Source organism: Phodopus roborovskii, unplaced genomic scaffold (assembly GCF_943737965.1).
Source record: "Phodopus roborovskii unplaced genomic scaffold, PHOROB, whole genome shotgun sequence".
Lineage (NCBI taxonomy): Eukaryota > Metazoa > Chordata > Mammalia > Rodentia > Cricetidae > Phodopus > Phodopus roborovskii.
In genome coordinates this window covers 15,899,115-15,920,617 of record NW_026126585.1, presented here as the reverse complement: position 1 = coordinate 15,920,617, position 21,503 = coordinate 15,899,115, and the positions used below count along the sequence as shown (strand labels likewise).

Here is a 21,503-nt window from a genome sequence, read left to right as displayed (position 1 = left end):
GCTTGTGGGTTCAAGGCATAGAGAAGGCCTTGTCTCCCACCACAAGACACGCATATGTTCACACAAGTACACATGCGCACACCCACACATGCACGCACACAGGAATGCATGCACACATGATAATAGAAATGAATACGCTGGCTGCCTCATCTTCAAGGAAGCAACAAGCTCTGACCTTTACTTAAACTCAAGTGTGATCTCTTACTAGTTTATTCAGAGCAGCGGGGCTCACTACACACCTGATCACACGTGACTGATGTCCAGTGCATCCCAGTGTACCCCACACCCTCCTGATCCCACACACATCTCCTCTGAGGTCCTGGGCCCTGGAGGGCACCCGGGACATTTAGGCCAAACTGGTGGCTGATAAAAAGCCTGGATTAAACTAAAGTTTAAAGTGTACAGTGAGATTGGATTATCCATAATCTATAGTCTTCGGCAGAAAGACACGTAGAATCTTGACCACTACATGGTGGAGCTGACCAGTGTGACTTCACCTCTGCCTTGCTCTGGCACATTCCGATAAACACCCAGATGCCAGCCTCCTCCCAGGCCAGGCTCCTGTGCCTGAGCTGAGTTCTATCTAGCCCTGGATGGCTGGCAAAGGGCAGGAGGAGTAAATGATGAGCACCATCTCTGTGCTGGGCATGGGTTCACGATTCTCCAGTCACAGGAATGATCTTCAAGTCCTTCAACAAGGGAGCGTCCCGGGGAAGTTAAGGGTAGGAAATGGATACCAGAGGAGATGGAGGCAGGAGAAGGGGACCATCTGGAGCCATCCTCTCCCTCTCTCCCCACAGTAGACCGATAGAGGTCCAAATGGCTCTGGAGCTTTGTGGCTCCTTGATAAACAGTACAAGTGATACCAAATGTAGCCACAGGACCACTCTGATGCTGGTATAATCCCCATTTTGTGGACGAGGGGAATAACTCACACCAGGGCGAACAACGGGTACAGCTCCATAGAGCTGTAAAAAGATGAAGTGGGGGGGGTGGCTAGAGAGACGACCCAGTAGTTAAGAGTATGTACTGCCCTCAAGGGCTTAAGCTAGGTTCCTGGTACCCAGCTCCAGGGTGTCTGACACCTTGTGAGTACCTACACAAGTACACATAATTAAAGATAAAGTCATCTTTACAGGGAGAGAGAGACAGAGGAAGGGGGAGAGGGAGGGAGGGAGAGAGAAGGGAGAGGGAAGGAGGGAGGGAGGGAGGGATGAGGTCAGTATTACCAACTCCTGCCCATCAGTTTCCCAGTCGTTGCAATGGTGGTTAGACTGCAAACTGAGCCAGCACCTCCCTGTGTTGAGGATAACGTCCCACATTTGTGTGACATCCACAGGGTTACTTGTGAGAGTCCCTGACACCGGATGCCCTGCAGACCTGAAGACCTGTGTGCGTGTGCGTGTGTGTGTGTGTGTGTGTGTGTGTGTGTGTGTGTGTGTGTGTGCGCCCGAGCGTGCGTGCATGCTGTAGGAGTGAGGTGTGGCATACCCCGAGCCCTCATCTACGTAGTCTCCCCTCACGGCCCACAGGGTGGGGATCCTGACTGCTATCCTAGGAAGTATCAGAGAGCCTGAGCTGAAGGACCTGAAAGATCACAAACGTCACAAACACAGAAGGCAAGGCTCCACGGCCAGTTAGCAGGGAGAGCCTTGCCCCAGGCCTCCGCAGGCAGGAGGTGGGCAGCCAGGCACCCTGGCCCTGTGGGAGCCCTGGGAGGGAGCAATGGGCTGTGGTAACCAGGCTAACGCCAACATCAAGAAGGTAGTTCCTGGGAGTCCCTGTCCCTCAGAAGTCAGGGATTCTTCCTGAGGGGGAATAGACAGGGAGGTGACCCCGTCTCTGCCCTTGCTTCTCCAAACGAGTTCCTCCTCTCCCCAGCCCTTGTCTTCTCTCTGTGACCTAGCCAGGCTGATCTTACCAAGTGTCTGCTAGTCCAGTGTAAGACAGAAGCTGGGCCGTTAACCGCCGTGGCGGGAGTATGGCTGATAGGACCAAGGTCATGACTCCATGCAAAGCACCCAGGTGCTGTGCCTGGGCACCCCAGCCGGGGACAGAGCTGAGGGACAGGAAGTATCCCTTCCTTTGAGAAAAATCACTTCTGGTTCAGAGACTGTCCAGCTCCAGAGGGTCTTAGTAGCCGCCACCTAGGCAGCTGTGGGCCAAGAGCAGGGAGAGAGTTGCCCGGGTCCCCAAGTACCCAAGAAGAAGATGTGTCCTTGGCTCCCTGCCCATGCACAGGCCTCTCTCTCTCTCTCTCAGGACTCCTACTGATGCGGAGGGATCACAATTGCAGGCAAGCAGGCAGGTGGGTTCCTGCCTCCCAATTAACTCTGTTCCGGCTTCCTCTTCAGCACCTGCTGGATGGAGGGAGGGGACTGGGCAGAGCCAGACTCCCCGGGGAGGTGGGCTGGAAGGACAAGGGGAGGCACTCAGCCCTGGGAGAACTCCTTGGTAACAGCCAAGCTTGTCCTCTGGGACCTGAGGAAGGTGAGTGCTAGTTCCCTACAGCACTGTCAGGAGAGCAAGTCACTCACCAGATGTGTTTGCGGCTGGGCGGGGCCCTGTGGCTCAGACCCCTCATCCTCTGTCTCCTTAGGTGTCTCTCAAGTGTCCAGTTGATTCTCCTGGAACTGGGCTGCAGTGACTGACCTCTGGGCTCTGCCTCTGCCTGAAACAGGCACCATGGGGACACCGGGCAGGAAAAAGCCATGCTTGCTGCTGGTGGTGCTGGCCACGGGGGCCCTGGTCTCCTCTCCAGGTAAGAGTGCCTGATTGTGTGGTTAAGTCATTACTACCACTTAGGTAGCAATTCCTCTGCATTGCCGAGGCCTTGCTGAATAATTCCTCCCATTTGTGAATCTTACGTTACCTCTGAAGCTGAGAGGAAAGGAAATGGATCTTTATTATGTTGAAGACGAAGAAAAATGACCCAGAGAAGCTGAGTGGCTTACCCCATGTCAGACAGCACATTATAGCACAGCTAGATCTCAGTGCTAACCATCGGAGCTGCTGCGACCTCCAGAACTACCCTGCACAGTGTGGGAGGCGTCGCCAAGTGTGATGCCCGAGCTAACATATCATTCGAATGAAAATGATGTCCTCAGCTGTGCTTGCCACATGTCAAGTGCTCAGTGGTTACCTTGGACACCCCAGGTCATGGGACACCTCCATCATACCCAGGAATTTTTCCTGAAGAAGAATATCCCAGGGTCCGGGACCCAAAGGGCAACCTGGACGGGAGGGGCAGAAAGAGCCCAGATGAGGCATAGCGGGGTTGCTGACAGAGGGTCCCGCCTCCATGGTACCCTCCACGCTAAGATCAAAGATGGGAAGCAGAGGGCAGAGAAGGGAGTGAGAGCAGCTGGAATGTTCCTGTCCTGGAGCCGGGCATCTCCAGGGCTTGTGCCGAGGGACCAGCTGGCTACTGTTTGGCTGGGCCTGAACTCCAGATTTAAGTCAACAGGAATTTCTTTTTCCCCAAAGAGCTCCATGGGAGTAAGGAGCACTCACCCCGAAGTCCTGGAGTTTAGACTCCACCTCTCCCCCACCGCTCTTCAAGACACAGCCAGCCATGCCCTCTAGATCTTTGTCTGGGCTGACTTGCTCAGAAGCTCTCACCAGGTCCTCTCAGTTTGATGGAGGTGCTAAGAAGTTGGGCTAACCCCAAGACCCCAGGCCTAGCTTTCTGCCCCCCCCAGGGTCCTCCAAACTGGGGGCAATTGCCAGGGTGGGAAGCTCCAACTGCACAGAGCAAGAGATTCCCATTGAGAGAGGCCAGAGAAGATCCTCAGTATGCCCTCTCTTGGAGACAACTCCTTTCGGAAGTAAGAGGTGTCAACACCATTCAGGGTCCCCTGATCTAAATGGGTCAGAAGCAATTACCAAAGGGCCAGGACCTGGGCTGCCATCTCTCACATGTGGCCGGATCGATCGTAGATCTACTCTATACTGGGACCTCTTGGCTTGCTCACCTGATCCTAGAATAGAGCTCTGGACCACTCACAACCTGGGCCAAGGAGAGGGCAAGGCATCTTCCTCCTCATAGCATCCCTCTGGCTCTTTCCTTCCACTGCAACATTCCTTATGTCCTTTCTGGGGAAAACAGTCATCGGGGTCAAAGAATGAGGGATATGCTGTGGGGTGTGGTGTGAGGGAGGCACAACCTGTACCTTGACGCCCTAAACTTACTCCAGCCTCTTTCAGAAGCAATATATATATATATATATATATATATATATATATATATATATATATATATATATATTCCATATTTCTGGATTTGATTTCTAGAACTTGAGATTTCAGTCCTCTAGGGTGGACTCAGGGCCCCAGATGGTTCCAAAATCTGAAGTCAGAAATCGTGGCAACTGTAGTTTAAAATGCTGGCTGCAAGGTGAGGATGGATGAGAGCAGATATCCTCCTTTGCTTTGAGGTGGGACAAGTTATTAAACCTCCCCAAGTCTCAGTCCTTACTGGTCTGAATCTTAAGAGTGCTATTGAGGAAGGATTTGGAGTATAGTATCAGGCAGCAGGAAGCAATTGAATCAACAGCACTATTCTTATTACATAATAACTTAATTATTACCATGAGTAGAGCTACTTATGACAACATAACGTACATATGGGATGAGCAAGCAGGGCTGTTAGCAGCTGTTTCTGCCTGGTGCAGAAGTGCTTATAGATGTGTATCTGGCCATTTGATCGGCCTAGAGTGACATCTGTATATGAACATATGTGTGATATGAGAACCTCTGTAGAACATGTGCAGGTGAGACACGGTGGTGTGTACAGGTGGATAACGGGGTGAGTGTGAAGATGAGCACATGGCTGAGTGTAGAGGGGATGCTTTTTTTCAGGAAGAAAGACAATCTTAAAGTACCAGTGTGCCCAGGCCCCACCCCGCCATCCAGACTGAGTGCCTGGAGGGTGATCGTGTAAGGTGATTCCCAGCAGCCCATTGCCTCCACATCCTTCCTCCTCCTCCCTTCTCTGCTCCCCCTCGCCTCTCTCCAGGTGGTCCCAGCTGGGACAGGGTCCCTACCCTCTACCATCATCATTAACTCTGGATTAAGCTGGGCTATCCATGGGGAGATGACGCAGTTGCTGTCACACACCACCTCTGAGGCTGCAGGCAGCAGCCAAAGAGAGTGACAAGTAATTGCTGTGGGGTGGGGGTGGGCAACGTGAACAGGACTCAAGGGAAGTCTTCTGCAGACCATTCTGGAAGTCCTGCCTCCTACCTCATTCCTCATTCAGAGGGCTGCTTAACAGATGCCCCCATCCCCAGGAGGCCAGAGCTGGGCCTCAGCTGCAGCAGGGGGACCACGCTTGGAAGAGGGCTGGCAGCTGGATGTGCCCAGAAAGAAGGCACTAATTGGTTAATGGAGTCCCCTCCTCCCATCCCTCCACCCCAACCAGGAAGGTCTGAAATCAGCTGCATGAGAGATAGGAGCCAATTAAGGGGCCTGGCTCCCACCTGCTCCCCAAATGGCAGGACCCCTGCTGTACTGATGCAGGTGTGAAGTCCTGTCCAGCCTCCCCACCCTCCCACCCCCCCACCCCCTTGACCCTGTTCTGGTGAGATGGGACAATAGTGTGTGCAGAGCAAGGCAGTAGCCGAGATGTCTCTGGCCTGGGAAAGGTGAACGTGAAACCCATTTGAGAAGCAACATCACCTGATCGGTTGGCCGTGATGTGACACAGTTTATAAAATTGACACCAGTTGACCTGTCGCCGCCATACACGCAACATCCAGCCTTCCATCTCCCACAACTCTCTGTCCCCAGTGGGGTCTAACAGCCAGTGGTTGAACCTGCTCCCTCTGCCTGGCCCTCCCTATTATTCTCCTGGTTAGAGCCTGCCATGGACCTGGGAAATGAATCCCTACTCTTATCGTGGGAAGACACCAGATCAGTACACGTGTGTGTGTGTGTGTGTGTGTGTGTGTGTGTATAACCTGCCCAAGGAGGCCCAGCTCAGCCCCCAAGTGAGCGCCTCCCACTGGTCTACACTGCCTGGAAGAGCACTGGACTCCGGGAACACAGCCCTTTTCTGTGTTCCCTGCTGGCCACTTCTCATGTGCCACACTTGTGCGAGGCGAGGTTCCCTGTGTCTCACGGTATCTTGTCCCTAAAGTACTCTGTGACACGGCGCCCTGTGCTGTCTGCTCTCTGCTTCCTTTCTTGTCCTCCGAGGCAAGGGGCTGTGCGTCTGATTCATTTTCGCAGCCCAGTGCCAGCCAGGTATACAGCGAGTGTTTAATATGTGACTGTAGGCAGGCGGCGGACAATGCAAATGTGGACTGACGGGACGTGCCTATTTAATTAAAATTAAATTTAAATTTGGTTCCTAAGCCGCATTCCAAATCCTCAGTAGCCACAAACGACCACCTACTGGACAGTGCAGAAAATGAGGATTCCCAATAAACTCTACTGGACGGTTTGCTGTTAACATTAGACTTGGACTGTCTCAGACTTGAGCCTCTGGTGGTACCGCCCTATTTGCAGCACGGAGTTTTGTCCAGGGAACCCCAGCCACCTTTGGACCTGTCTTTGAAGACCAGCCTGTAGGCTTGCTATTCCCAGAGGAGTCCACAGAGGATCAGGTGACACTGGCGTGCCGTGCCCGAGCTAGTCCTCCAGCCACCTATAGGTGAGATCCCAGCCGTGGGTACTGGGAGGCTCTGGGCGGCCATATGGGTTCTCCTCACGTAAGGCCGAGGTCTCATCCTCACTGTTGCTCGCCCATGCTGCAGGTGGAAGATGAACGGCACTGATATGAACCTGGAACCCGGTTCTCGTCACCAGCTGATGGGGGGTAATCTGGTCATCATGAGCCCCACCAAGGCACAGGATGCCGGTGTCTACCAGTGCCTAGCCTCGAACCCAGTGGGCACTGTCGTCAGCAAGGAGGCTGTCCTCCGCTTCGGCTGTGAGATCCATGGGAGCCAAGATGTTGGGTGTGGGTAGATGGGGCCAGGAAAAGGTGCCCAGGAAGGACAGGTGGCAACCCCAGGCTTTCCTGCCCACAAATGGCAGTTTCTTCCCCGTGGAGGAGAGGCTGGGGAGCCCCAGGCTTGAAGACGGTGCCTGAGCCCAGCTCTCCATCTCCAGTTCTGCAGGAATTCTCCAAGGAAGAGAGAGACCCTGTGAAAACTCATGAGGGCTGGGGGGTGATGCTGCCCTGTAACCCTCCTGCTCACTACCCAGGTAAGTGGGGGTCCCGGGCCACCACAGGACTTGGGGGGGGAGTGCATTGCAGAGGACCTCTGGATGCTAGGGAGAGGAAATACAGGACAGGAGGTGATAAGTCTCTACTTTAAATAGCCCTGCTATTTCCTAGCTGGACCTGAGAGAGTGTCCCCAGGACCTAGCATCCTGGGGACAGAGCTGAAGCCACCTCTTCCCTCAGTCCCTGTTTGTTGCTGCAAGCCCTCCTGAGAAAGCAGAGCATACAGAATATCAGGGCCCCGCCCAGATTGCCTGGGAAGCCAGCTCTCCCGAATCTCCGCAAACTTCCTCTCTAGGTTTGTCCTACCGCTGGTTACTCAATGAGTTCCCCAACTTCATCCCAACGGATGGGCGCCACTTCGTGTCGCAGACCACAGGGAACCTATATATCGCCCGGACCAATGCCTCAGACCTGGGCAACTACTCTTGTCTGGCCACCAGCCACATGGACTTCTCTACCAAGAGTGTCTTCAGCAAGTTCGCACAGCTCAACCTGGCTGCTGAAGGTCAGGATTGTGAGGCTGGAGAGAGGGCTGAAAGAGTCAATAGGCTTTGGGAGTCCCATCCCCCCCCTCACCCCCGCCAGCCCAAGAGCAGCTCAGAGGTTGATGAGGCTCTGTTGCCAGAGACCTGGTTGGGCACTGGTTGGGCACTGGTTGGGCAATTGGTCTTCCTGGAGCACCTTGCCCAGGCTCCAGGAGAAAGGGGATGTTTAAGGGCTCCAAACATTTGCATTTGGAGATTTGTAGGCTTTGGAAGGCATGGCCCCTAAACCTCCTTGGAAACCTTTGTGTGTGATTTACACATCTCTCTCCCCAGATCCCCGGCTCTTTGCTCCGAGCATCAAAGCCAGGTTCCCCCCAGAGACCTATGCTCTGGTTGGACAGCAGGTCACCCTGGAATGCTTTGCCTTCGGGAAGTAAGTACCGCAAGAGGGACAAGGGTACCCTGGGACTGGGCAGCTTCATTTCAAAGCCCCTCAGGAGCAGGAGGGATCCCACCACCAAATGAAAGCAGTTCTGCCAGGAAGACATCACGCATGAGGGCTTTTCAGGCACCAGTGAATCACATGGTCCTCCCAACAGTAAATGTAGCCCTCCTAGGCAGCTTGAGGAGCACCTAAGGCTAGAGGCAGGAAGCACAGTCTGCAGACCTCATCCTGCTGGTTCAAAGCCCAGCTTCACCCCTTGCTGGCTCGGAGACCTCTGGCTGGACTCCCTGACCGGTTAGGTAGTCATGGTAACAGTGCCCGCCCTGTAAGATGGTTACAAAGATTAGATGAGTTCATGGGTACCGGGCCCTGAGAATGATGCTTGGCATTTACCAAGTGCCGCACGAATGTTACATTGATCCTTTAAAACTTACAACAGAAAGACTCTTTCTCGCTCTCCCAGGAGGGCCCATCAGAGCAGGGCTCCTTGGCCACTGCTGTGTGGGAAGTTATTGGGCCTCCAGAAAACATGTGTAAGGAGCATTTGGCATGGTAATATATTGGCATCCCCTAGAGTCCGTTTTATTATACAAATGACTAACAACTGAGGTGCCTTGGGAAAGTGGGGTAATATGAAAGGGGACCTGTAAAGACCCAGGCCACTGTTGACCGCTGTGGTGAGAGGGTAAGCTGGCTTCAGAGTACAGATCACCTGAAGGGCTGAGGTCGGGGCCAGGGGCCTGTGATAGGAGAGACCTCGTATTGTCTCTTCTATGCATGCGTTCCTAGTCTCGTTCGTCCCTCTTCCTCTCTGTCTCCTCCCATACAAGAGTCCCCTTCACCTTGTCCAGCACTGCAGGAGGACCTGTGAATGCGAGCACAGGCTTTGTGGACACACGAGGCGCATGCGCATCGGCTCACACCCTCTGGCTCTCTCTCCCGTCAGCCCTGTTCCCAGGATCAAGTGGCGCAAAGTGGACGGTTCTTTGTCCCCTCAGTGGGCCACAGCAGAGCCCACCCTGCAGATCCCCAGCGTCAGCTTTGAAGATGAGGGCACCTATGAATGTGAGGCAGAGAATTCTAAGGGCCGTGACACCGTCCAGGGACGCATCATTGTGCAGGGTACAGAGCTGGGGAGCACCTTCCTTTTCCTTGAGGAAACGGCATGAAAATCAGGAGACTGGAAGGCCTCTTGCTTGAGCCTTCTGGCCTTGCCAGAACTACTAAGCATAGTTGGAGAGGCCATCGCAGAGCTCAGCAGGGGCATTAAAACAAAAATGTCTTTCAAGCGATTTAGTTGCTAAAGCAGTCACTGGCACAACCATAGAGTGCCCCCCTTCTTTGTCTCCCCATCCCAGAATACCAACAGCGCCCTCTGCTGTCTGGTACAGATACTGCGACCTTATAATTCTCTATTTAATAATGAGCCTAAGGCCCCTCCCAGCCAGTCCAGGTTTTTTTCTCGCTTACTTCCCCACAGCTCAGCCTGAATGGCTCAAGGTGATCTCAGACACAGAAGCCGACATTGGTTCCAACCTGCGTTGGGCCTGTGCAGCGGCAGGCAAGCCTCGGCCCATGGTGCGCTGGCTGAGAAATGGGGAGCCACTGGCCTCTCAGGTAGGAAACTAGGGCTTCCTCCCACACCACCCTTTAACCATACAGGACCAACCAGGAGGTCTTGGGATGTTCTGTTCCCATGCCAGAGGCACACGGTCACAGGAGGTGGGTCAGCTGCGCAGAATCACAGAGTTATAGGACCCCACCAAACGGGGAAGGGATCCCGAGGCTGGCCTCTAGGAGGCCTAAGATACCTAGCAGCCCTGAAGCGGGCCTGCACTCCTGGACCCCCATCCTGTTGTTGGCCTAGAGCTTCTGCATCCCCCTGCACGCCCCCCTTCCCGCCCCTTCCTGTCCTCCCTCCTGATCTCCCTGCCCGGCCTCGACTTTTCTACACAGAACCGGGTGGAGGTCTTGGCTGGAGACCTGCGATTCTCTAAGCTGAGCCTGGAGGACTCTGGCATGTACCAGTGTGTGGCAGAAAATAAGCATGGTACCATCTATGCCAGTGCTGAGCTGGCTGTACAAGGTAAAGGGCCTAGGAGGCAGGGAGCAAACCCGGAACACGCAGCTCGTGGCTGGGTGGGTCTGAGCTTTCGCTTCTCCAAACCCATGCTTGCATGCATACGCTTGCCCGTGCCCGCACGCACACACGCTTGCATGCTCGTGCATACACACACACACACACACACACACACACACACACACACACACACACAGAGTTTTCTTTGGTTTTTCAATGGCCCCTGAATAGCACCAGTTTCAAGGCACTAGACTGGGAGTTCTCTGAGGATGTGTCTAGATGAAGCATGCTCACTGCAATGCACAGTGATCATTAACCTAGCTCCTTCAGCTCTGTGGCCTGTGGCGAGTCACCTGGTTCGATAATTCAGTTTCCCGATTTATGAAATGCTTCATGCCTTTAATCCCAGTGCTCGTGATCTTTTTTTCCTGCTGCAAGATGGATATGAAGATCCTTTATTAAGTTTTAATAGGCTCAACAAAGACTCCTTTTTTTAAATTTTATTTGTATGAATGCTTGTATTGTATTGTATCACATACCCATATAAGTCAGAAGAAACTGTTGATTTTCTTGGGACTGGAGTTACAGATGGTTGTGAGCCACCATGTGGGCACTGTGAGAGCAATCTGTACTCTTAACCACTGAGCCATCTCTCCATTCTTTCATTCGTTCATTCATTCATTATTCAACATCTCCTGAGAAATGAACTAAAAAGATCACCACTCTGCTTGCAAGGACTGTACAGTCCAATAGAGGGAGAGGAATAAACAAACATGAAATTCATCCCGTATACCTCTAAAAATGCAGTATAAGAAAAATCCAGTAGCACAGTGGTACTGAGGTGAGCCAGTTAGACAGGGAGGTCAGGCAAGGCTCTCTGAGGAAGTCACATTTGGATATGACCTGAAGGAGCTAGCCTTGTAAAGACCTGTGGGATTTTCAGATATTATGCAAGCAAAGAAGCCGGAGGCAAGAAAGGCTTGGTGACTTCAGAGGGTTAAAAAGGAAAGCAACGGGTGGGTGGTGGTGGGGTTGGGAAGATGCTCTTACAGAAGACCCAGGTTCCATTCCCAGTATCCGCACGATGGCTCACAACTATCTGTGATTCAAGTTCCAGAGACTCTGATACCTTCTTCTGGCCTCCTCAGGCGCTGCCAGAAGGTGTTACACTGACATACATGCAGCAATACAGCCATACACATAAAGTAAAAATAAAGAAATCTTTAAAAGAAAAAAGAACTGAAAGCAAGAAAGATGGCTGGAGCATGTTTGAGGGAGAGGGTGGGGCGATATAGGATCTGATGGTGGTGCGGGGGGTCGGCTCCAGTTCTAGAGACGATGCTGCCACCCGAGAGGTTGGTCTCCAGTGGCACCTGGTCAGGTGACATCCTAATGGGGGAGGGCCAGTGTGTAAGTAACTCCTCTCCTGCAGCCCTGGCCCCTGACTTCAGGCAGAACCCTGTGAGACGGCTCATCCCCGCAGCCCGAGGCGGAGAGATCAGCATCCCCTGCCAGCCTCGCGCAGCCCCAAAGGCTACAATACTCTGGAGCAAGGGCACTGAGATTTTGGGGAACAGTACCAGGTAGGTTCCGTGTGCCACAACGGAGATGACTCCGTGGAGGCCGGCCCCCTTTCCATGGCCACGGTGTATCTATCCCTGCGTTGACCAGCTCTTTTGTGTTCTTGTTGCAGAGTGACTGTAACTTCAGATGGCACCTTGATGATCAGAAACATCAGTCGATCCGATGAAGGCAAATACACCTGCTTTGCTGAGAATTTCATGGGCAAAGCTAACAGTACTGGGATCTTGTCTGTACGCGGTAAGGACTGTAGTCTGTTCAGACCCGTGGTCGGCTGCCGGGGTACCGTTCTGCCAGTCATCTGCTCCTGGCCCTGTATACTTCTGCTGCCAAGGCTACCTCGGGGCTCAGTTCCCCTTGGGAACACCCCGGGCCATCCTCCAGAACCTGGCTGTTCATGAATTTTCTTCTTCGGGTACAAGTCCCCTGCCTGGGACTTTTCCATCCTTTATATCAAAGAGCCTTGTTTTTGTTGTTGCTATGTAGATGCAACCAAGATCACTCTAGCTCCTTCAAGTGCTGACATCAATGTGGGCGATAACCTGACCCTACAGTGCCATGCCTCCCACGATCCCACTATGGATCTCACATTCACCTGGACCCTGGATGACTTTCCCATTGACTTCGATAAGCCTGGAAGCCACTACCGGAGGGCCAGTGTGGTAAGGCTGGGGATCTCGTAACTCTCCCTTCTTCCAGTTGTGACAGGGGGCCTGAGATGCCCCCAGTCATCACCATCTTCAAGCTCTCCAACGTTCTCCCTAACCCCTGAGGCAGTGTCCAGCAACCCCATCCTAGGACTGACAGCCACCTTTTCTCAACTCACCGAATGCCCATTCTTCTAAGTTAGAATCAAGTTTTGGTGTTCTGAGTGCCCCAGGAGCTTCTCTCTGCCCCTCTTCCCCAGTACAAATGCCATCGTTAACTTGGCCCGTGCAGACTTTCTTGCGTGACACACTTTGTTGTTCGAGGGTACCAAGTAGTGATTCTTCCCATTGAACAGACAGGAAAACAGAGGGCAATGATGTCCTGCAGCTAGGGCCCCCTCCTGACTCCTCACACTTGCTGTTCCCTGAGCACAGAAGGAAACTATTGGGGACCTGACCATCCTGAATGCCCAGCTACGCCATGGAGGGAAATACATGTGCATGGCCCAGACGGTGGTGGATGGTGCATCCAAGGAGGCCACAGTCCTGGTCCGAGGTGATGGGAGTCATCTGCCCCACTTCCCTGAGAGGCTCTAGGCTAATTGACTTCTCCTCACCCCCCCTCTCCCCTCCCTGAAAGCTGAAAGAAGTCACAGAGATGGAAGCCTCTATTTAGTTCCTCTGTGGTTCTTCGAGGGTCCTAAATGAGTAGAATGTTTCTTCTGAAGCAATACTCAGGCAACAAAATGTCCCCTAAATGCCCCCAAGACTCTGCTGAGCCCAGATTCGGCGCTGGGAAATCTATGCATCCCCTGTGGACAGCCTCTGTGAGCCTACAAGACTGAGACACACCACTCCCTGCTCCTCTGTCCCTGTCCTCTGACTTCCCACCCAGTCTTTCTGGCTCTCTGATGCCCCACCTAGACACTGAGCTGGTCTAAGCTGGGTCTGGAGAAAATGGGCTCAAATTGCGAGCTGTCTACTTCTTACCCGGTGTACTCTGCTTCTTGGTACAGGTCCCCCAGGTCCCCCGGGAGGTGTGGTGGTGAGAGACATTGGAGACACCACTGTCCAGGTTAGCTGGAGCCGTGGCTTTGACAATCACAGCCCCATTGCCAAGTACACGCTGCAGGCTCGCACTCCACCTGCTGGGAAGTGGAAGCAGGTTCGGACCAGTAAGTGTGAGCCCCACATCCCCCACCGGTGTGCACAGCAGGAGACAGGGGCCAGGGGGCCAAGGGCTGAGCACTGGGCTTCAAAGAGAATGAAAAGTTTGTTCTGTATCTCCCGGGAGCACCTAGGCAGGCAGGGAAGCAGTTGTAGCCAGCAGGAAGGCAAGGGAAGGACAGGAGGAGGCGGGTGCCTTCGAAGCCTTCTGAGGACTGTGGCCGGAGACTGCCAGCACGCTCAACATGTGTGGAGCGAGGCGCACATAGCATAGGCCCCGAGGCATCAGTAGTTTTTCAGTCAGGGAAATTGAAGGCTTAACCTATGGTAGTACCATGATGAGGGCAGAATACAAAGGTCACAGGAGCCCTCGTCCTGGCAATAAACGGGTGCTAACCACTGACGCCCCTGGACCTTGCAGATCCTGCGAACATCGAGGGTAATGCCGAGACGGCCCAGGTGCTGGGCCTCATGCCTTGGATGGACTATGAGTTTCGGGTTTCAGCCAGCAACATCTTGGGCACTGGGGAGCCCAGCGGGCCATCCAGCCGAATCCGGACCAAGGAGGCAGGCGAGTGCCTGGGGTTGTAAAGCAAATTCTCAGCAGAGGGTGCCCTAGTGGGAGCTGGAACAAAGTCCCAATCGGTTTCCCGGTCCTGGGCTCTGATGTGAAGCTAGAGGCAGGGCAAACTGCCTGATCCAAAGCCCTTGCTTTGGGTACTGGGGGGACAGGAAGCTCATCCGAACGAGGGAAGAAAGTCACAAGGGGAGAGCCTGATCTTGAACCTAGGACGAGAACCTTGAGCTGTTTTTAAATGCTTACAAACCGCAGAAACCAGCTAACGAGGAAGGTGTCTGTGGGCATGTACAGGCATGTGCTCTGCAGGGGCTAGAGACTCCAGGCCCTTTCCAGCCGGTATCTGTGGCGCAGAGGGGATAATAATCTTGTCTGTGACCCTCAGTGAAAGTGCATGTGTCGAAGGCCAAATGGGGAAGTGTGAGGGAGACAGACATGGGCTGCGTCTGCCGGGTCACCTGCTACACTCTGACCATTCCCAGGGGAGGGCCTGGAATCATGTCACAGCATCATGGTCAGGACCGGCTCCCTCCTTCTACCTGGCCAGGCCTGTGCTTGTGTATGATGGAGGGTCTGCCTCCATGCATCTCTCAAGTTGCAGGCTCCGGAATCACTCAACATTTTTAATCCGGCGTCTGTCTAAGTAGGAAACTCCAGAGGGCATGCTTTCTGAATGAACTTCTTGAGGGTATGGGGGGAGAGGGAGAGGGGTGTCTCCGATTCCAGCATCTCAGGAACCGGTGGGCACAGACAAGCACAATGCAAAGGGACAATGGTGATCTTTAAGATCATAAGAGTGGAGATACAGTCCAGCTGGACTATGCATTGGCTGTGTGAACTTGGACAAGTTAGTTAACTGCTCTGGACCTCAGCCTTTCTGTCTTGGAAATGCTCTCCTCAGAGAATCAAGTGCAAAGCTACATGATCACAGCATGAAAGCTGCTGAGCACTGGGTGCTCTAGAGGTGCTCAGGGCCCTCTGTGAGCTGAGGGAGGCTATCCTTGGGCTTATCAGTCTTGTATAATGTTAAAAATGGGGAGATTAAATCTGCCATCAAAAAAAAAAAAAAAAAGGAAGGAAGGAAGGAGAGGGGAAGGAAGGACTTAGAAAGAAAAGAAGGAAGGAAGGGAGGGAGGGAGGGAGGGAGGGAGGGAGGGAGGGAGGGAAAGATAATAGCAGTAAAATACCTTGGAGTTTCCCCTAACAAAATTAGTTGGTTTTGTTGTTGGTATTAACTGTAGTTCAAAGTTCTTTATCCCCATCAACTTACGTAAGCTGGAGTTGGTCTCTGGTTTAGCTAAGCAAACAGAGGTAAGAGCAACATACAAAAGTAGCCACTACTTGGTGATAGGCCTCTAGTTTAAATTCTTCTCATTTCGACCTTGATGGAGACATTGTCATCATCATATGGAGAGGAGAACCAGGGCCCAGGAAGGTTAAGTAGCTTGCCCAAGGTAGAACAGCAAAAATGGGAATTGTTCTCAGGCTGGCCGGATTGAACCCATGCCTAGAAGGGCTATGGGAAGATAACTCGGGATGTCCCATCTAAGATGCTCTCCAGGCACAGGCTGGGGATCCCCCCCAACCGCCCACTAACATGACATATCTGTGTTCCTTGGCCCTAACAGTCCCCTCAGTGGCACCATCAGGACTCAGTGGAGGGGGCGGAGCTCCTGGAGAGCTCACCGTCAACTGGACAGTAAGTGGGCAGGGACAGAGAAGAAGGCAGGAGTCTTGGCCTCTCAGGAGTCACGCCCCTTTCCCTCCCTCCCTAGTTTATCTCCAGACACAGTGGCAACAAGCAGAAAGGACGGCTGCAGTCACTGGAAGCTGGCAGCTTCCCTCCCTCCCTTCTCCCCATGCACCTGTAGCCTCCCTCTAAGTCCTCCAGAAGGCACAAGCATCCCAGGGCCACTCCTCTGGGTGAAAACTGGGTGGAGCCAGGTGGACGGGCAGGGACACGAACCCATGAGCCCTGGCCCACACCATGCTCTTGCCCCCAGCCCGTGTCACGGGAGTACCAGAATGGAGATGGCTTCGGCTACCTGCTGTCCTTCCGCAGGCAAGGCAGCTCCAGTTGGCAGACCGCCAGGGTGCCCGGTGCTGATGCCCAATACTTCGTCTACAGCAACGACAGCATCCATCCCTACACACCCTTCGAGGTCAAGATTCGAAGCTACAATGGCCGGGGGGATGGGCCCGAGAGCCTCACTGCGCTTGTGTACTCAGCAGAGGAAGGTGGGCTGGTGGGCTGGCCCACCTTGACTGCCCGGCACAGGGAAGGACAAGGGCAGCCCTAGGGGAGGAGAAGCAAGCCTAGGGTATGCCTGGGGGTCCCCTGGGCTTCATCATCTTGGGCCCCGGGAACCCCCAAATCCTAAGCAGATACAGTGCTAGTCAGGGCCACGCTGTGAGGCACAGAGGTGTCTTGGGAATGTATGCCCATTCTTTATTGGTCCCCAGAGCCCAGGGTGGCCCCTGCCAAGGTCTGGGCCAAGGGGTCCTCATCTTCAGAGCTGAGTGTGAGCTGGGAGCCTGTGCAGCAAGACATGAATGGCATTCTCCTGGGATATGAGGTAAGCACCTGGGATATAAGGCTGCCAAGAGGCAAGGCCAGGCCCTCCAGAGTAGGTTGTGACATCTGCCCGCATACTCATCATTCCTCCCGGGACCACTGACTCCTCACCAAGAAGACCAATTCTCCACTGGCTACCAACTTCCTCTTTCACCCATTATCCTGGACACCTCCCTTGGACTAGACACTGCCGAGTACCCACAGATGCGGGAGCTCATGGCCGCATGACCACACTTGCTGGGTGTCCTGACCTAGAGTGCAGGTTATCACACTAGAGTCAACCACAGGACCAGCCTGGGTGGGAAAGGGCCATGCGGACTGGGTAGCCAAAAGCTTTGCCGTACACTTTAGCACACCCTGCCCCTTTTAGATTCGCTACTGGAAGGCGGGAGACAACGAAGCGGCCGCAGACCGAGTGAGGACCGCAGGGCTCGACAGCAGTGCCCGAGTCACCGGCTTGTACCCCAACACAAAGTACTACGTAACTGTGAGGGCCTACAACCGGGCGGGCACTGGACCAGCCAGCCCGTCGGCCGATGCCATGACCATGAAGCCCCGTGAGTGTCTGCCAGGGTTAAGGAAAGGCGTGGGGTGGGGTGGGGGGGGGTCTTTGTTTATTCAGTAAAACACTTATTCCTGCCACACGGTCTGTGCTGGGCAGCAGCAGGTCAGAGCCTGCTGAAATATGGGAGCAGAGTCTCGGCTTCCGAGGTATCTTTCCCTTTTTGAGCTTCTGGAGTTTCGTGGTGACAGGTTGTTCTGAGAATTCCTTCTATGTGGGCAGGCATCAGAAAGGGGCTGGCTAGAGGTTAAGAGGTGGCCATGGAAGCATATGGCAGTGTCTCCCATCTCCCGTCCCCTGACAGCACCACGGAGGCCCCCTGGCAACATCTCCTGGACTTTCTCAAGCTCCAGCCTTAGCCTTAAGTGGGACCCCGTGGTACCTCTCCGAAATGAATCCACAGTCACCGGCTACAAGGTGAGAAAGGGACCCTCAGAGGGCTGCAGTCCCGAGCAAGGAGGATCTGAGGGACAGGACTGTGGCATTTGGGGCTGGGAGAGACACGGAGCATGGGTGCTCTGGGCAGAGACAGCTGCAGGGAGGGAGAGGCAGCGATGGGCTGGGCGTCGGACAAGAGTTTAGCTGCTCACACTCTTGCCTCCCACCAAGGAGAAGCCTGGCCGGTGGGAGGCTGAAGGGTGCAAAAAGACAAAACCTCGAGGGTCCTGGGAACTTGTATTCTACAGATGCTGTATCAGAATGACTTACACCCAACTCCTACACTCCACCTCACCAGCAAGAACTGGATAGAGATCCCAGTGCCTGAAGACATTGGCCACGCCCTGGTACAGATTCGAACCACGGGGCCCGGAGGGGATGGGATCCCAGCCGAGGTCCACATCGTGAGAAACGGAGGTACTGCCCCTCCCCTCTCTACCCCTCAGCTGTATTGGTCCCCCAGATACTGGCGACAGGATTGTTCCCAGGAGCCAACTCTAACCTAGACTCCCCCACCCCCACCCCAAGGAGAAAGGAAGAGGCAGGCAAGAATGACTAGTGGTCCTGTCATTGTCCCTTGTCCACCCTAGAACCACCACCCAAAGGCACGGAATGCAAGGGGCGGGGCCGGAAACCAAGAGCGAAGGCCTTACTCTTGTTAGGCCAAGAACACCACTGGGTGCCAGCTCTTCAGCCGTGCGAGTCCCTCAAGAGAGCTCCCAGTCCTACCACGGGAGGGGGGGGGAGTGGGGAGGTAGGGGGGGTGGTGGGAGGCTCCAGCCTCACAATTTTCACTGGTGGTTCCAGGCACAAGCATGATGGTGGAGAACGCAGCTGCCCGCCCCACCCACCCTGGCCCCATGCTCTCCTGCGTGATGGTACTGATGCTGCTCGTTGGCTACCAGCTCTGATCTTACCACTGCCCGCCACACCCAAGCTGGACACCCACCCCAATGGACACAGCCGCTGGCCACAGCCCCCCTCCAACGCCAGCCACAGTGGCCCAGCACTGAGGCCGAGTGGCTGGCTTACACACCTACCCCCAACAGTACCCTTTATGTAGGAGGAGGTAGGGTGTTTCTATTCTGCCACAGGATAGAAACCATGCAAGGGATTTTTCTTTGAATGGGGGGGGGGCACTGGGCAGTGACTTCCATGATAACACTAGGCCCAGTGCCTGGACCCACCCCTTAGGGTCCTGGGCAGAAAGGACAGGCCTGTGGACAGAAGGCATTTAATATGCATCTCCAGATGGAGCAGATGGCCCTCTGGGGCCACGAGTGGTCACTGCCGTCTGAGATGAGAGTCCCAGGCCCAGCAGGGACACAGGCAGCAGCGGGCTGGAAACCTGGGATATCATCTCCCTCCATGACGCAGAGGGGCCTCTCCTAGTCCTCACCGGAGAAGCCGAGTACTGGTCCTGGCGTGGTCTTCCATGGCTCCCTGGCAGACCTCCCCCCACCCCCAGGCTACTGGGGAGAGGAGCTCAAAGGGGCTGAGGGGCTCCAGCGCCCGATGAGCACCTGACGGAAAGGGCTCCAGCCTGGGCCCGAGGCCTGTGCGCCATGGAGGTGACACTGCCCTCTCAGCCAGCACTGCCAAGCCAACCCTGTCACCCTCCAGACTGATGGCAGAGCCACTCCAGGTTGCTAGGTGACTAAAGGGCTTGTCTCAAAGAGTTGCCTTGCCCCACTGAGATGCCTCCTTCACGGCCCCTCCAGGCTGTGGGCGGGAGGTGTCCGGCTCAATGCTACTCTCTTCCCTGTAGCTGGGCTGTGCACCTATGCCTGCCTCCGCCTCCCATAATTCAGGCCCTGGAAACCGACCCTCAACACAGCATCCGTTCTTTGTCCTGGGATGAAAAGGCCTCTGAGAAGGGCCAGCGTCAGTGTGGCCCTGCCTGCTTTCGGGAGTACCCTCCAACACCTGCTCACATCTGCTCCCCAAACTGCCTCGACTACTCTGATTCCCCAGAAGGAAACGGGGCTAATAAAGGGGGCAGCCTTCCTTGAGTTTGGGCTACATTACCAGGGACAGACCAGACTACCAGAACTGAGGAGGCCTTGTAGCTTGACTGACCCATACCCTGCACTTAACAGAAGAGGAGATGGTGGCCCAGAGAGGGTTAGGGGGCTTCCTCAGGTCACATGGCCCGTAAGTGACAAGGCTTGGCCAAGCACCAGAGTCTCCTGCCTGCCTGTGGGAGGCTCTGTGGAGAAGGGAGGTGTGGTGCTGAGCAGCCACAGCCTGGCCACTCAAGAGGTCGATGCCTCTGAACTGTGAGTCCTCAGCTCCAAGAGGTCCCAGCTGGTGGGAAGATCGGCATGGACGCCAGTCCAGGCAGAGCCCGGGAGTCATCGGCCATCTGAGGCAGGCTTCTGCTGGGAACTCAGCAAGCAAGCAGCGCTGGCTGGAAGCCTCTCAGGCCCTCATCTTTGCTCCAAGAAAAGAGGCCAAAGCAAGGGCAGAGTTCCCGAGCCCAGGACCCTGTGGCGGCACGGCCAGGAAACCCTAGTGTCCACACCCTAGGCCCACAGGAGGAGCAGGACAAGCGCTGCAAGAGGCATTGGCCCGGCTGCTCCCCGGCCCATTTCTGTAGTTTACAGTTAGAGCTCTATTTTGTTACCGTTTTTTAAACGTTAAGCTCTGCTCTGTTTTCCTGGGCAGGTTTATGTTAGTATTTACCCACTACAATTTTTTTTTTAAGGATGTACACTTACGCTCCTTCTCCCTACTGCTCCAAACCTATCCTTGGCTAGGGACTGCTTTCCTGGAGCTGATCCAGTACCCCTCTCCTGCACCTAGCACCTCACATGCAAGGGTGTTAGAGGCTCAGCCATGTGATCGATCATTCTCCCTCACGGGGATCCTACAGTTAGCCTAGAGACCCTCTCCGTCCCATGCTGGCTGAGATTTGGCTCGCTCGGGCTGAGCCCTGGAAAGGCCCAGCTAATCCTAGAAAGGGGTAACTGAAAGAAGCCTCCCAGCTGTCACTCATTTCTCACCGAGGGACGCCAGAGAAGCGGCTATCCAAGGTGAGCTGGCCTGGCACTGGACCTAGCCAGGGAGATGGGAGGCTGCAGCCCCTAAGCTTTTTCTTCTCTCAAGGTCCATGAAAAGCAGGCAGGCTGCTGGGAGACCCAGGAAGAGGGGAACCTTAGCCCTGTGCAGGTAGAAGTTGTTTGGGGGGGGGTGCTTGAAGCCTAGGACTTGAGGTGGAGTGTTAGCTATGGTGTAACAAAACCACAGGTGACTCACCAACATGTGAGCTTGTACGTGGAAAAGACTCTTGTTGAGGAAACATGGGCCCTAACTGGCTTGGAAAAGGGCTAGATTAAATGGCTTCTCAGAGACCCTTCCTGGCCAAGGGCCCTCCTGATTTTTACGGGCTGGGGAAGCTGGTGGACTCGCTCCTGCTATGGTCACGACTGTTAAGAGATTCCATCCTTTCACACTAAGCCACAAGAGGTAAGAGGGACAGCCATAAACAAGTACTCTGCTTGGGCTTAGTGGGCAAGAATGTCCCTAAGGGCTAGGGACAGCGCTGTCTGCTATCGCTTAGGGGCTAGGAGATGCTCTCTGTCCTGTTCAGACAAGGACACAGGTCACCACTGAGCTGTCTCCTTGCCATCTGATGGTGCGGATGAGGGCGGTTTTGCTGTCTAGGGTAGCAGGTGACCCCAGCATTGGGGGGAGGGCGGGGGCAGGGAAG

The 21,503-nt window shown here is 54.5% G+C and overlaps 1 protein-coding gene across 1 annotated transcript; it reads left to right on the top strand.

Moving 5' to 3' along the window:
- Positions 1-2,685: 2,685 nt before the first annotated feature.
- On the top strand, positions 2,686-19,803 carry Cntn2 (contactin 2). Its single transcript, XM_051204019.1, has 23 exons — positions 2,686-2,761; positions 6,511-6,655; positions 6,759-6,934; positions 7,117-7,212; positions 7,530-7,739; positions 8,053-8,152; positions 9,111-9,286; positions 9,645-9,781; positions 10,121-10,250; positions 11,677-11,827; positions 11,938-12,065; positions 12,312-12,487; positions 12,908-13,028; positions 13,489-13,647; positions 14,061-14,210; positions 15,845-15,915; positions 16,220-16,454; positions 16,680-16,792; positions 17,162-17,348; positions 17,658-17,770; positions 18,040-18,239; positions 18,599-18,805; positions 19,560-19,803. Exons 1-23 carry the CDS (start codon positions 2,686-2,688, stop codon positions 19,801-19,803), a joined length of 3,501 nt encoding a protein of 1,166 aa, XP_051059976.1.
- Positions 19,804-21,503: the final 1,700 nt, after the last annotated feature.